General features: G+C 35.2%; 1 protein-coding gene across 1 annotated transcript; it reads right to left on the bottom strand.

Annotated features, from left to right (window-relative positions):
- Positions 1 to 1,037: 1,037 nt before the first annotated feature.
- On the bottom strand, positions 1,038 to 7,943 carry MCM2 (minichromosome maintenance (MCM2/3/5) family protein). The gene is made up of 17 exons (XM_089817967.1): positions 7,714 to 7,943; positions 6,752 to 6,930; positions 6,571 to 6,659; positions 5,593 to 5,782; positions 5,213 to 5,432; positions 4,895 to 5,102; positions 4,120 to 4,254; positions 3,830 to 4,021; positions 3,439 to 3,611; positions 3,117 to 3,305; positions 2,902 to 3,018; positions 2,728 to 2,812; positions 2,442 to 2,594; positions 2,203 to 2,328; positions 1,637 to 1,819; positions 1,376 to 1,537; positions 1,038 to 1,275 (listed from the first exon to the last, which is right to left on the bottom strand). The coding sequence occupies exons 1-17, from the start codon at positions 7,941 to 7,943 to the stop codon at positions 1,162 to 1,164; spliced, it is 2,745 nt and encodes a 914-aa protein (XP_089674093.1). The 3' UTR covers positions 1,038 to 1,161.
- Between the last annotated feature and the right edge of the window lie 8,864 nt (positions 7,944 to 16,807).

Raw genomic sequence — 16,807 nt, forward strand, 5'->3', positions numbered from 1 at the left:
AGTAACAGGACAGCATACTAAAGATTTAGTTAAGATTCTTAAGAGCCTCTGCTGCCTCTGCCTCCAGTTCAGTCATATTGAGGACAATCTTTTTCACCCCAAACATCTTGAAAATTCTTAGCTTTCTTTTTAAAATTGACCATGGTTCTGTTGGAAGGGCCAGTGTTCTCCAACATCTCAACCATTTCAATTTTCAAAACCAACCAACACCCCTCCTGGAAGCTTTCGTGTTTACCAACCATTCAGACTCAGCAAAATTCTTGACCTCTGTGGCTAAAGGTGATCTACGTTGGGGAGTTGAGTTTAACATATTGCTAATGAAATTATCATTAGTGAAATTTATCCAACGCTAAGTCATTCCAAGAGTGCTTCTTTGGAATGGTGAGGGGATGCCGAACTATTAGAAATAAAATGATCAGAATGTGCCTTGTCACTCCTCACTAAAGGAGGCATTACCTTACAATTCCTATCAACGAGATGGACTGCAATGAGAAGGCCATTGCCTTGTTTACCCCTGGGTTGGTTCCACTTGACAGTTGAGACAAGCGTTCGTATTTTCTCCTCCAAACAAAGTAAAACAGAAAATTGTTTATGAAGATCAATATGCTAGTGGCCCTTATAATTCCCGTGTTTAATTTTGCCTTTTAACATGGTAAGATCTGCCCTGAGGTAAATTTGCTTCAACGATTTAGCAAATATTATTATGTAGAGCCACTTGGGACAATTCGGCTTCAGACCACCCTGAGATGGTCGGTCCTTTGTGTCTTTGGCATGTTTTTTGAAATTCTGATTCGTTACTGTTTGTCGTCAGCCTTAGTGCTGACTGTTTCTAGTTATTTTTTAAACTTATTGGACTAGAAATTTTACTGTTATTTCATTTGAGCTTCAAGAATTGTAAACGAAGTACCCAATATTATTCTAAATACTAAAACATAAAATATAAGCAGACTAAAAGCAACTTGAAACCAACACAGGCAGCAGAATGTTTCTTGGAATATTGAAAAACAAAACGTATCTAAAAGCAAACAATTGTATAATTGGGAGACAAACTGAACAATCCATATATTTTCTGAGAAGTCAATACAAGCATAACTTATTCTGAAAATAGTACAACTGCCCTAAGGGTCATCAAAAGATAATGAAAGCAATGACAATAAGCTGTCAAGCAATGGGATGTCTAATTACTCCTTCGGCTTCATCCAGTGTAAAATTGGCCCTTGCAAATTGTCTACTGTTGAAGAATGGCTTTAGATCAAAGATTTCGTACTCCTGTGCCTGCGACAAACCAATAATGTCTGTTTTGTTAGGTAGAAATGCAGAAAAAACCAATATCAAGAATGGAGAGGCATGCAATGCATGAGAATGAGTTTCCCACCTTATTCCTTAAATCTTGCACTTTGACCTCAACTTGATTGAGCCGAGTTCTGGTACCAGACACCAGTTCCTCAAATCGCAAGATATCCTTGACCAGCCCTCTTAGAAGATGCAACAAAAGTTCATTGTAGTCCTTCTTGTAGGTGATGTATTTTTTGAAACTCTGCCAATGTATTAGAATCAACAAGTCAGCTATAGTTTATAACAGTTATGCTGTTATCATTGACTTGTATCATCATGAATAAATTTCAGTCGCGTATACCTTTTGCAAAGCTTTTTGAACTCCATACTTTTGGGTTGAAATAAAGGAGTCTAGCAGAACTCTGATGGCCATATCTACATCCTCTTCAGCCACATAAGTCCTCAGATGCATTCTAGCATGTGCTTCAGACATTCTAATCATTGATTCAATATGCCTCACTGCAATTGGAACTCCTTGACCGTGCTGCAAACAAACAAGAGAAGACATAAATTTGGTGAAAAGAGCTATAGGTTAACATGAAGAGATTTCTACAATCCATCATTATTTAATGAGCAATGCAGCTTATCTGGTTTTGATTGTGTGGAGTATTATTTTTTTATCGACCTTCTGAATCACACTCCATGATCATCAGGATGATGAAGAGCTGGATTTGATTTGATTATTTGTTTCCTCCAGTTCTTCTCATCCTGATGATGGATCAGGGGGTGTGATTCAAAACCTTGATACAAAGAATTACTGCACAATCAAATCCAGAATCAGCTGCATCACTCTAAAAAGAACTATATGCTAATATCTTTAACGTCATTAAAAACCAGCAATCTCTGGTCAATGCAAGAGTATCATACCGAAGATTCCCGCCTCAGATCTGCATATACATGTGTTAATTTCTCCAGATCCACATCATGTAATTTTGGGAAGACATTCAGCTTAGCATATGTGACATACTTCCTCAATGTATCTTGAGATAATATCTATAGGTGAATAAAATGATACAAGATAAGCACACAACTAAACAAGCTCAGTGTACCCAGGAAAAGAGTCCGTTCATTCAGAAAATTGAACATTAAAAGCATATATTTTGAACCTCTGGATCAGATGCATTTCCCATGGTTGAGGAGTCATCTTGAGAAAGTCTTGTGGATGCCTCCTCCATGTTAGAGCCTTTTGGCTGGGACTTGGCATGACTGTCCACAACAAATCTTGCTAGCATCTCATCTTTGACTGGATCAACAACATCCTGCAAGATAATATCAAAATACAGATTTAAAGAATAACTAGCAAATAAAATAGTTAATTAATAAAAGCATGAATAAAATTGGAAATATCCCAAAAATGATTATCCAAATGAATACTTTTAAGTCTAGAGTTACCTTCACAACACAAAGTATATCAAAACGAGAGAGAATAGGATCAGTAAGCTCCACATTTTGAGCAAATGTTTTTGATGAGTCATACCTGCAAGTGACCGTCCAATAATGAGCAACATAGAACACTTTTAGGATCATGCATTAAATAATTTCAGTAGACATCTGCATGTTTCCTACCTTCCTCCTATTGGATTTGCTGCAGCAATAACAGAGCATCGTGCTTGCAATGATGTTACAATTCCAGCTTTGGATATGCTAATGCTCTGTTGCTCCATAGCTTCATGAATACTCACCCTACAAAGTGCACATTACAATAAATTTGAATTTTGATTGCAAAAATCAAATGAGTTCTTGCAAAACCTCATAATATATCAAGTTCTCTCAGGACTCACCTATCCTGATCGTTCATCTTATCAAACTCATCAATCAAACAAACACCCCTGTCAGCAAGGACCAAAGCACCTCCTTCCAGGGTCCACTCTCGTGTTACAGGGTCTTTATGGACTGCTGCTGTAAGCCCAACTGCTGAAGCACCCTTTCCTGTCGTATATACAGCCCTCTGAGCAGTTTTTTCCACATATCTAAGTTCAAAAGCTTTTGTCAGAAATTACACGTTCATTACAGAAGTTTGTGGATAAAAGAAGACACTAATTAGGTTCAATTCTACATCTAATTTAGAAGCAATAAAACATGGGTGACTACATATGCTCTTACTTAAGGAATTGAGATTTTGCTGTTCCCGGGTCACCAAGGAGGAGACAATTTATATCTCCTCTTAAACGATGCTTGCCTTTTACATTCTTTTCCTGCCCTCCAAACATAGCAAGAGCTATTGCAGTCTTAATGTCTTCATGCCCATAAATAGATGGAGCTATAGATTTAATAATCTGTGCTCACATGGCATAGAATAGGCAAATGTTAAAGATAGACAAAATTGAAAAAAAACTTAAATATACCACATAACATGTTACAGCTTGAGATTGCCAAATCAAAGAGGTACATTAGCTCCAGGTAATCAACAAATGTTATCAGTTGAACATTTTAGAGATTTTAATAGAAGTGATTCCTATTGATTATAACCTGAAATAAGAGAGTAATCACTAACCCTTTCTCCAATGCGAGGATCCTTAGCAAGATTCTGGATTTCTGCTTTATCCTCGTCTGTGAGTTTATAGGCAGAAAACAAGTCTTGCTTCTTTGTAACATAGTTAGCTTCAACAACTGTTGCAAAAACTGGAAACCCATTCTTGGTATTTAATGACATGTCAAAATTATTTGTGTAAGTCCCAGTCACCTCCTGCAAGAATATAGAAGCAAAAGATGTAAAATTAGTACTGTCAGAAGTAATTCCTAAGAAATTTGACCCATATTTGAAAAACTTCATTGAAGACTTACTATCTCCTCCCCGGGGCGTGCACAATCTATTAAATCATTTAGGAGAATGACTTCTTTATACCGAGGTAGCCTGCCGGGTGGTACAATGCCAGGACTTTCTTGAAGAGTTAATTTTTGATAGTTCCTATATATTGTCTGTAAAAGCACAAATAAGGGCAAGATTACCATTAAAATGAAATGTAAAATCTCAGCAGCTGTAAGTGAAAGAACAATCATCATTGTCTATTAGGGGCCAAACCTCTGATGTTAGACTTTAAGTTTTTATAGTGTGAGAAGCTGAGATATTCCTAAAATTTACCAAAGTATCATGCTTATCAGAAAGTTATTGCGTGCATTTTGCATTAAATGCTTGTTTAAGTGGAACCAGGAATGTTATAAATATTAAACAAGAGCAGATTTCTAAGTAGCTTTTAAAGAAAAATATGGCCCTTGAAACAAAATAACACATGATCAATGTACCATCATTAGAAACACATTAAACAACTATGCCTCTATATATATATATGATTTTCTCAATGGCATTTTAACAAATCAAACAAAATTTCTGTTTATCATAGCTTCTGAGTGTTGAGGATAGAAGATGTAACAAGACACCTAATAAATCATCATTTCTCAATCAGCACATTGCACTGTCATGCAATTCCTCAAATTCATCCTTTTAATTGCAAAACAACTCAAAATGAATTTGCAGTCATGTAGTTGATTGCAATCACCCATTTAACTTCAAACCAACAAATGCTCAGAATTCCCATTTTTCAAAACAAAAATATCTAACCTGTTCTATGTTAACTGTGAATGGACCCTTTGATTGGCACTCAGGACAAGAGCCTACTTTCACTTCGGAATATGAGTTCTGAAAAAAAGGCCCTAAAACAGTGCCACATTTGTTACAATCATACTTGACTTGCTGCAATTGAGGAAAAACTCCAGATCTCCTAGTCACTACCCCTCCAATGCGAATCATAGTATTTAAATGAACCTGTCTGTTAAAGAAAATACAAAACAACCTTAGAAAACTAAATAACATTGAGTTTACTGAATCCAATATAGATTATAAACTAAATGAAATTCACAAGAACCAATATGAACACACCTTATGTTGCGAATTTGGTCATATACAGGCAAATTTGTGATTCTAACATATATTTTATCATGAATGTTTTTATAGTTTGGATGTAGTCTCCATACAACGTTTTGAGCTACTTCTTCCATCACTTCAAGCACAGATTGAGGGGCATCAGCTAGCCAGATGGCAATGTTTGGATGTGTAAAAATGAACTGTTTATAGTCAATCTCCAAGCTACATTTATTTGCTGAAATCAAGAGCACAAGAGAAAAAGAAATAACAGACATCAAATCACCACGCACGATTAATGAAGTAACAGCTCAAATATCACAAGCAATTAGCATGCATGAAAGCTTGAGAAAACAATTAATATTCTGAAACTAAGCAGAAGAACAGTACGAACTCACCAGCAACCATTTCATTGATTAGCCGAATGTACTCCAATTCACCATTTCCACTCTTCTGGTTCACATAACTGTCTAGAAATTGTCTGAACTTCTTAGCTATGAAACGTCGAACTTCATCTCTAGTCACCCATTCTCTTAAAGTTCCTTGAACATTGTACATTTCATATTCACCCTCTTCATCTTCTTCCTCCTGCAAAGTTTGATACCACCAATCAGTAAACAGAATTACCAATAAAATTAACAAATCAGAAATGAGAACTACCAAACGCTGTACATGGATAAATGTAAAACTAGTTACCTAGAAGAAAAAAATAGGTTGAAACATCCCTAAAGATCACTAAGATGTGTTATTATATTAACAGTCAACTGAAACACTTTAATAATAAAGAATGTTATCATCTTAGGGAAAGATCAATCAAAAGAGATGACAATGACCCCTCTGTTTCGTAAAATATCATTTCAAATAGAATTGGCCATCTTTTGCACTTTAAATGTGAAGGGTCTAACTATTTAATATCGTCCCACAAAAAGACTAGGAAGCAGGTAGTCATTTCATCTAATCAATTGGATGTTTTACAGAATAGATAATAGAAGCATTGTGTAATGCTTGGGAAAGATAATTGAGAAGAGATAATAAATGCCCCTAAACTTGTTCAGAAAATATTTTGGCTATCTCCTTGGCCGTAGTCAACATATTCAACTGTCAGAGACAACAACTACCACATCAAATACAGCATATTACTTCTAATGTTTTCATTCAGATTGTTCAGGTAAGCAAGTATCATAAATCAAGAGCAAATTTTAATTTCATCTGGATAAAGTTTCAGAATACTTATTCTGAGTTGAACAAAATAGATTACTTGCTGATGTGAATCTGTGATAATTGAGATGATAAAGAATTCTGAAGATGAAAAATATACTTGTGGATGTGAAAATTGAGATGACAGTAAGAGAAGTTAAATGATTACAGAAACTTACCTCATAAGGCTCCTCCTCAGTTTGGTCGGTGACTGGAGGCTCGACACGCTGTCTTCGCCGTGGCCTAAAGTCAGCATCATCATCTGTGTCTAATTTACCCAACAAAATTCAAGGGTGTCAATCACAACTTGGCTATGAAAGGCATACTTATGTTGCAGGAATTCATGTAAGGATTAATTACCTTGATCACGTAAAATCCTAGGAAGCTTTCTGTTTACAGAAGCACCTCCCCTTGCATCAAGCACAGCATCTGCCGCTCGACGATCCGCCATAATCTGATCAAAACTTCTTTCATCTTGCAGTTCGTCATCCAAATCTACAGACTCATATCGATCCTGTGCTTCCAAACGTTGGTAGTCCCTGTAAATGGACAACTTAAACGCATTCACTTCCCTCTTCTACTCTCTTGACAAATGAGATGTTTCATACTCTAACATGCATTGACTAACTTAAACAGAACTCAGTTGGGTTTGTGCATTTGCCATAGAATACACTACCAGATTTCACAAAGGTGCTAAAAAAATAGATGCATAACAACACACTATGACTCTATAACATTGTATTAATCCAAACGAAAACAAACTAAACCATCTAACCATTGCTCTGGCACTTGAGGATCACCTGTTACAACTGGGATTCAGAGGTCGCATTTCGGCACACTCGCAAAATAAGTTAAGTTACAAATGTAGGCAATGAAAACTATAAGTCTGTAAAAGGCAAGAAGTAAAAGACTAAAGACCGTCAGGGGGCAAAGAATGCCAATAATTCTTAAAATAAATCTACATATGATGAAACGGCGCTAAGAAAATTCCAGAAGTATGAAAAGGAGAGAGGGTGTGTAGTGATTAAATACATTAACATTGAAAGCACGAAAAAGAAGCTAAACTCGAGGCACTTGAACCAGGATAAGAATACACAGAAACAAACAAATGAGGAATGAACCCCTCGGTAGTAAAAAAAAGAAGATCAGGGCAGGAAACAGTCCATAGTGTGCCTATTTCACAGGGTTCTAGAACAATGAGCAGCAGATCTGGAAATTGAGCCCTGCTTAATGGGTTAGGCTGTAAATTATAGATATATCTTTGAACCAACTATAGAATTAGGTAAACAATGAAAAAGAGGAAGGACAAGAAACAAACTTACTGCTGCATAAAATTGTCCGTGTAAAGGTCCTCTCCCTCTTCGTCCTCTTCATCACCGCCGTCAATGTCATCAACCACAATATCTGGATCAACTTCTGCCTCATCTGACAAGGACTGGGTTGAGCTTCTATTTCTTGGACTGCTTCGGCTTGTTGTTGGTGGGAGGCGATCAGTGCTAAACCCTCCACCAGATGTTGGGGATCCAGGCGTTGATGCATCAGAGTCCTGCATTATAGTTTTAACAAGTTACTCGAAACCCAAATAACAACTAACTCCTCCCGGTGGTATTAAAAAGAGACTGCTACACGCCCGAAACACATGGCATAAAAAAGCCAATAAATTCTGAATCCGAATGAAAGAGCGATGTGTAACTGTAGATTTCATCCAAGAACAACTCGAATATAAATTTAAAGCCGATTTGGGCTACAAGCCAAAATCATTTTTTCCTTTCGGTATCTGAACAAACAAATCAAAGCGCCGATTGCATAGACGACTTACCATCAGTGTAGGCTGAAAAGAATTGGCTGCCCACTGAATAAGGCAGGAGAAGATTGAAAAGAAGAAAAAACTATGCTTTGTGTTGCTGATGGATAGGGTTTGAGGGGCTCTTTGTGCTTGTCCCGGGATGAAAATGGAGTTGGCGGGAAATGTTTTGGCGCGAAAGCACGTACACTTAAGCAATTGTCTGGAGGCTGATGTGCACCCTACAGACCAAGTTAATTTTTCACCAAAATATCAACAATTATAATCTATTGAAAACGATGCCCTTTAATTGTTTGACTAATGGATAAGAATAACAAGTCTTTGTAAAGGACAATTAATGCGTTTGAGGATTGAGGGTTTTTCCACACTTACTTTGGAGTTCATCCGAAATAGCGTAAAAATGGTTAACACCCTCTTTTAAAACTTTTCAAGCATTGAAAAATAAAACGTTTAATTAACTTTTCCTTTTAATCTAGTATCAACATTAAAAAACAAAATGCATCTTAAATAATGTCCTCTCTATTTTGGATCGCGGATTTGAGCGGAAATTAGAATATGATATTCTCAAAAATTTCAAATCCAATGTTTGGGTCTGCCAAATGAGAATGGGAATTCGAAAAAATTAGAATCTTGTATCCTTATTTACCCCCCAAAACTAGGATTTGGTCTTCCATCTAAATAGGTGGAATTGCCCAAATACCCGTTCTAATTCTATTTTTCCAAAAACAAGCATTCTAAATTATTGAAACGAAATTATTTTTTTACATACGCTCGGTTTGGCGCTCACTTTCGCAACATGAGATTATTTGGTCGTTCCCACCTCTGCTCATTTTTTCTTTGCTCGCTGCTCATTTTTTGTTCTCAGATTTTCCTACCCCGTGTCCTGCTACAGTCAAGTCATGAAGTTCCGCAATGACACCACCTTTGACAGGTTGAGACTCATCAATTAAACCTTTCTCGTGAGCACCCCAATCCTTCTCACCATTCTTCAAGCATCAAGCCTTCTCATCCAATATATTCTTTCTGTGGATCTCCTTCCACAGTGTGCATGAAAGGAATGTTCCAAACTCTGGTGCAAAGAACAAACAATCACTTGACCGACCAACTAGCTTTGGATCTATAGAATATGGGATTGGCCCTACATTTTAAGGGGATCTGTTGCTATCTCTGAGTTATCTCTAATGTTGTTTGTGCCTCTCCCGTTGCTCTTGATGCTGATACATCTGTGATACTTATGTTGTTACCTTTGCCTTTGCTTGTTTTGTTTATGCTACGAGAAAGAGGGTATTGGCTGGTAGCTTGCTACTTGTTGGGAGTCAACCCACTAATCACAGGTTTGCATCCATATACTCCAAGCACATCCAATTTGCATGAGCACATTAGTCAAGCTTGAATATATTCAAGACATCAAAGTTGAGTTGTTTGTGCATCAAAACCCTCGACAATCCAGTAGACCATGACAAATCGGGATTCACATTGGGTAGAAACATATTGATCACCATTGTGTTCCTCTACATAGTCTTTGAATGGTAGACAAAGCTTCAACTATTGGCAGCCTAAAGAGATCGTCAACATCTTATCCAATCCAAACTGTGAATAATAAAGAAAACACGATTAATCTAAGAAAAAAAAAGAGCAACTTAGGTGGTATTCCAATTCGAGAAATGTGTAACCAAATGGAGGAAATGTTTATTCTCATAATGAATTCTTGGTGAACCAAACAGTCCTAAATGAAATTCCCAAAACCATAATCTAGATTTCAAGTTCTAGAATCCCAAATCAAAGATTATGAATGCCAATTCTCAAATCATATTCCATCAACCAAACGGAGGGCAAATCAAAAAGTGAACAAATCTTATTAAATTCCATTGATTTGCATTTACGGCTCGTTTGGTTGCAAGCATAGGAATAGAAAATTAGAATGGAAAATTGGAAAAGGAATGGAAATGGGGAATGGGAATGGAAAAGAGTAATCTCATTCTTGTTTGGTTTGCCTAGTATTTGATTGGGAATATGTTACTCCCTTGTTTGGTTGTACAAAATTGGAATTGGGATACAATTAAGTTTCTATTTTAATATATTTTATTTGTTTTAATATATTATTAAATTTGGTTAATTATTTCAATTTACAGATTCATTTTCAAGGCCTTCTTCTTCGAATAGGAAGCACAGGATGTCATTGTGCATGGTTGTGTCTCTCAGTTTTTATATAGGAGATTGTTAGAGTATGAAGTTCAACAGTCATAGACAGTTCATTCTCCCCCAAATTTTTATATTCGAAGAACTCTTTATAATGGTTGTATCAAATATTTAATAACACGTTAATTTTATGCTTAAACAAATTCGCCTAATTACCATAAATATTGCATTATTTTATTTCATCTTCTTTGCTCTTTTATTTACACTGTATGCCTGCAATTTTTGTTGAAAATATGTATTTTTAAATCTGATTTTTTTGTTTTCATAAATCCATATGTGAAGTACACAAAATCAATTTGTAATATCAGTTAACAATAAAAATATTATGTAACAAACATGATTCCTTTCTTTTCTAACAGTGGAAATATGTAGAAAGTTGACACTATTTATTCATAAATAGTGTATAGAAAGGATTTGTGTATTCTATTAATAATATATCCTGTAAAGATTGTTATATAAACAACTCTTTAAAAGTTGTTCCCCAAATTCATAAGGCTTAGCTTTGTGGTTCCGAGATCAAATCTTGGGGCGCGATATTATCTTGTATTCGCCAATGTCATCAATGGAGGAGAAAAACTTCACTTATTTCAAACTCACATATGCAAAGCCCACCCAAAATAATACAACTCCAAGGGAAAATTGTCGCTGCTCACAAGTGAAATGCAAGAAAACAACCTTCACAACAAAATCGATCTCATGAAATGGCGAAAGAATGAGCGGGATTTTTTGGCGGACCCAACGAATTATACATTTTGCCAAATATTGGGAAAGCAAGATTAGGAATGTGATTGGCCCATTATAATTAAAGTTTTTTTGGGAATGGATAAAAGCCCATTTTGGGCTAAAATAGGAATTCGAAATCCTATTCTCCATTCCCATTCTATGCACCAAACAAAGAATTAAAAACATATTCTAATTGTGTAATCCTATTCACATCGTATTCCAACAACCAAATAGGCCCTTAAAGAGGATTTAAGCACTATGGGATTGATAAGAAAAACATATCACTAATCACTATAATAGAGTTTTTATTTAATTCAAATATATTTTATTCATCAAGCCAATTTAAAATGGAATGATGTATCACATATGAAAACTAATATGCTTTCCACGTAATTCATTTTCCTTTTATTTAATTAAAAGTAGAAACATTACATTTCGAAAGGAAAAAATAATAATTTGTACTTGAAGTGATCACTTGCTTTTATCTTTTTTTTTGTAATAGAAATACACTAAGTAAGAAATCAAATAAAATTATAGTGGGATATGAAAATATTCAAATATAAAGAAATTAGGGTTCCCAGAGTGCCTACCTAAGTTGATCCTATGTATAAATACTTACATACCTAGAACTTCCTGTTGCATGCATCAAAGCCAATTTTGAGGGAGGACAAGATTTAAAATGAAGATTGCTCTTGATCACACATAAAAATTATCTCTTTAAAATGTTATTTGGAACTCTAAATTTGCAAAATTTTAGGGTTCCATCACCTCCCTCAGAGCTTTACCTTCATACCTTATCCCATGCCATGAAATAAATTTACATTTTTCCCTCATCATATTGCCAAAAGAAAGATCTTAGGTACCTACTCAACTCTTCTTTCTTAGCCCAAGGGAGGTTAATGCATGATAGTCGATAAACATATATTTTGTAGAAGAGCTCTTATGGGCCCAAGATTGAAGTATCTTAATGGGATTTTGAAATATAATTTCTTACCATAAGGTAAACTCTGAGATCGTATTTTTATTTTGAGGATTATATCATCTATGTTTTTGATATATTTTGTATCATGCATGTGCTGACTTGACCTTGTGCAAAAGCTTGTGATTTGACTGGCAAGTTATTTTGGAATGTGTCAGTTCTCATTGTCCTTTATGGTAACACCTTTATGTTGAGTACCATGCTTTTTTTTCAAAAAGGTCTATGACTATCATATGAATGTTGATATGCAATTACTCAAATATTGTGTATGTGTGTTGAGATCGGACTTCAAAGAGATAAGTATTCTATGATGTTTTTAGCTAAAAATAGAGTATGCCTTTGCATTGACCTCTATGATGAATTTATCTAATGAATCTCCCTTGGTTGCAGAATGCAATGGGATGGTGAGAGATTGTGCAACGTTGTTTGCACTCTTGACACTAAACCGGTGGCTCATTATTAAAAGAGGAAGAGATAGAGAGACTATTCAGCTTCAGAGGGAGGTTGCATAACATAGGAAGATGTCCAACCCTTTGCAAGTTTAGCCATCTTATTGTGGTGACTAAAGTTGTCCCTACTGAGAGGGAGTCTTTGTTAAGGGAAAATATTAGTTATTAATGTATTCTTCTCTGGGAGAAGTTTGAGGTGAAATCACTCGTTCCACCTTTTGCAAGTAAGTATGGTGGACCACCCTATGTGAGTAGGCATGGTGGAAAAGCATTCGTCTCTGGGAGAGGTCTGAGGTGAAATCCCTTATTCCACCCTCTGCAAGTAGGCATAGTGGAAATGTATCCTTCTCTGGAAGAAGTTTTGTGATAAACTTTGTTCTATCCTCTACGAGCATGCATGGTCAAAGTCATGTGTGTGACTTCAATCTATGTGCTTATGAAGTAACTATGGTGGATTATGTAATGTTGAGATAACACATGTTATGTGAACTTATCATCTTTGGTTGTCGCTCTGTGTGCAAGCCTGAATAAAGATCTCTCTCTTACTAAGAGAGACTGTTGAAGTTTGTAGCTGTGATAGAGATATTCATCTCCGATTTTATGAGATAGAAATATGTTTGTTATGACCATTATGGTCATCTTTAGCTGAAAGAGATATTTGGGATTATATTTAAGTTAATATTATGCAAAAATACATGTGTCATACATCATGCGAAGAGGCGTGTGTGTGGAAATGTGAAGTGTTGAATATTTGGAAATATGAAGGGTCTTGTGTTCATAATTTGAATAGACCTTCATGTATAAGGTGAAGAGTCTAAATTGTGTCTATTTATGTGATTACTCAGCATAATGTAAGAAGTGAACTAAAGACCTTGTACTCAAACAATTTTTATATCAATAAAAGTCTTATTTTGCTAGTGTGGTTGGGTTTTTCCCTTCAACTGGAAGGGTTTTCCCAGGATAAATTATTGTACCTTTTGTGTATTGCTTAGGCTCTCATTATTTTTGTTTATCTCTAATATCTGGTCTAAAAATTTAACACAAAGAAATCAAACCCATGGCCTCATCCATCTCATTCTTGTGTTGCAAGGTCTAGTACAAACTCTAGAAAATCAATTGCACTTCATCTGAACAAGAGCACAAAGCCTTTAAATGGAGAATTCATGTCATGGTATCTATCCATGTGTGCTAGTTATGTGGGTTTAGAGGAACTAGATAATAAGAGGTCTTGGCCAATTTTAGAAGGTATTTATTTTGATATAGTTTTAGTTTACTCATATAAATGACCTAAACAAGAACTAAAAATATTGCCACAATGCAAAAAACTAGACCCTGACAAATAGAGATAATGCTTATACAATTAGAAGAGAAAAAAAGCTTGAGTTGAGTAACATATGTACCTTTGAAAAAATCCAATGAAAATAACAAATAATATGGAAAGATCTTGAGAAGAGTTTTTTGGCGCTTCTTTTGGATAAAAAATTTGGAGCTAAATTGAGCAAATTAGGCCCCCCTGGAATGCAAAAATGATCATTTGAATTCAATAGAAAAAAATAGGTGCCATATTGGAAAGGAAAACAAAAATAACCTAAACCATTACGTCCATCTCAGAATCAACTTTCCAACAATATCTTGTTTGCCAAAAAATGCCTCTGTATCCTCAAGATATCACAAAAAATTTGATAGTATCTTTGTTAGGATTGAAAAACTTACGAACACCCCTTAAGCCCCCAAAAACCTAGCCCCATGGGTGCTCACATGACCACAAACAAACACTAGAGGAGTCAAGTGGCGCTCAGGTAGAAATTGTTAACAAAGGTGGCGATTGGACCAAGAAAAGGTAGTGTGTTGGTGGGTCACGAGTAGTGGTGTGGCAAAGTAGACTCCCGATGGTGGGAAGGCAGCGCAATCCAAGCAAGTGTAGCATGCAACAACATGGGAGTGGTGTCTAAGTGTCTCATTTTATAAAACATGCTACATTTTTTTAATTACAATTTTTTTATATATTAAAAAATGATGAAAAATGCACCTTGGGGTGCATGTAGAGGGTCGTACAACCCTAATGGAAAAATATTTTTTACCACTCCTGGAAAAGTTGTCCAAATGTGGCATATTTTATATTGAAATAGGGGTTTTTGGTGTTGTGATCTCAATGGTGAGGTCTATTTTTGTTCAATGTGCACCAAAAAATAGTGACCCCCTATTTGTATAAACAATACCTAAAAAATACCAGATCTTATCCAACAAAATCTTGGTCCTCTTTTCTTCAATAAACCCAAACAAGTTGCAACAAATATGGCTATGATACCATGAAGGATTTGAGAAAAACAAATCCAAAATCCCATAGAACACCTACATGCAACACTCTGTCATAGAGAAGAAAAGGCAAGAGAGGGCCAAGATTTGACTCTAAAATGCACAAGATTATATTATCAGACAAAACAAAATGATTAAAATGTACAATGGATCAATCCTTATAGAATGAGATCATGAAACCTAAAAGGGAAATCATAAGAGGTAAAAGGCATTTAATAAATGATATTTAATTATTAAATGGCAATGCAAGTGCATAAAGGAAAATCTTAAGAAGGGAGTAAAGGTAGTTTAATCAAAGTAATTAAATTAATCCTTTACTCTAACAAATGTTATAACAACATTTGAAGACTAAAAAAAACACAAAACCATTCCCATTTGTGTGTATCTTGTTATAGCAACAAATGTTAAGTTGTTGAAGCATAATGTCAAACCAAAGACAAAAGAACTTTGGGTAGTTAGTAATGTTGATCACGAAGAATATAAACACTCTTGAGCCAAGAGATGACTCTTCAGACACACTTTACTAGCTCATACCAAATGATTTTAAGGAATCAAATGTACAGTGCATTGTTAATAATAACATCTCTATGGTTCAATAACTTCGTTATGCTTAGTTTTATTAATTTATTTGGTTACTAAACTTAATCTTCTTATGGTTTGGGAACATAAAAATTTAAAAAATGGATGTACAAGATTCAAATGCTAATTGGAAGAAGTGATTTTGTTACAATGACTGTATATACCATTGGATTTTATATTGCTTTCATTGTTCCCTTAATTTTAGATAGTTTTATTTCTTTAATATTGACATTGTGTATATTATTTCAATGAAGGTGTCTTCTGGAGTACTAGTGGTATTGATCTCTAAGCCTATGTTGTCTACTAGTGTCCAAAAACTTAGTCATTTACTAGGCAAGATTACAAGGTCATCACTGCGACCAAGTTATCTGGTAAAGGCCAAGCATACAAAGCTTATACCAAACAGGATAGTGATTACTAAGTATTCAATAACGAACGAGAAGATGTGCATGCTAAGTAATATAGTAGAGATTGAGCATATTGACAAGTCATTGAGTGCCAAACAAACATATATATAGAAGTTGAGTCACAACATGAAGGTTTATGCATGAACAAACGTCAGAGCATTTAAGTGTTGAATAGTTCAATTTTGACATACAAGTTTGTAATGGCACAAACACGTATGTAAATCGTTTTGGCCAACTTTTCTATGATATTTAATATTTGTATGTCCTGTTAAGAAGATGATTGCACATCATTTCAAAGGTAATGATCCCAAGGCATACAATCCAACCAATCAGAAAATGTGATAGAAATGAGAAAAGATGATGAAGTGTAAGTCATCGATCAAGATTCAAAACCTTCACAAAATATATATTCAAGGATGATTCTAACCCTAACTTTTGTGTGGAGATGTGTATTAGTGTATGTGCATGTGAAAGAGTGAAGTCAAATTTTCAAAGACAGATCAAACAGAGAGCAATCAGAGTGGTGAAGGACTGAACATAGTTATCAGATTAGGAGATCAAATCAGAGATGTAGCAAAGAGGAGACCCAAGATCAACTTACAGAGCAAATCTAGGATCAGGTACTGAATTAGTTATTGTTAATTGAGACAGGGTAAATCTCTTAATAAAGTGGTCTAACAAATCTACGTAAACCTCTTGGCAAAGTCCTTACTTCATTGTGAATGTCAAATCCTTTAACAAAGTGAGACCTAACAATCTCTTAAGATTTTTGGGTTTCAGCTCCACCCCAATTTTAGCTTCATCTTGAAGTGTTAATGGGTTACCAAAACATTTTTTTATGTGTTTTACTTTTTATGGATGTGACGTATTTCATTTATGTTTCAACATTATAGTTTTAATGGTAGATATATATGAATCAAGCATGTATTTATGTAACAAGTAATGAAAGTTTAAGATCAT

Source organism: Cupressus sempervirens, chromosome 3, assembly GCF_028749045.1.
Source record: "Cupressus sempervirens isolate cs-2001-9-10 chromosome 3, ASM2874904v1, whole genome shotgun sequence".
In the NCBI taxonomy this organism is placed as follows: domain Eukaryota; kingdom Viridiplantae; phylum Streptophyta; class Pinopsida; order Cupressales; family Cupressaceae; genus Cupressus; species Cupressus sempervirens.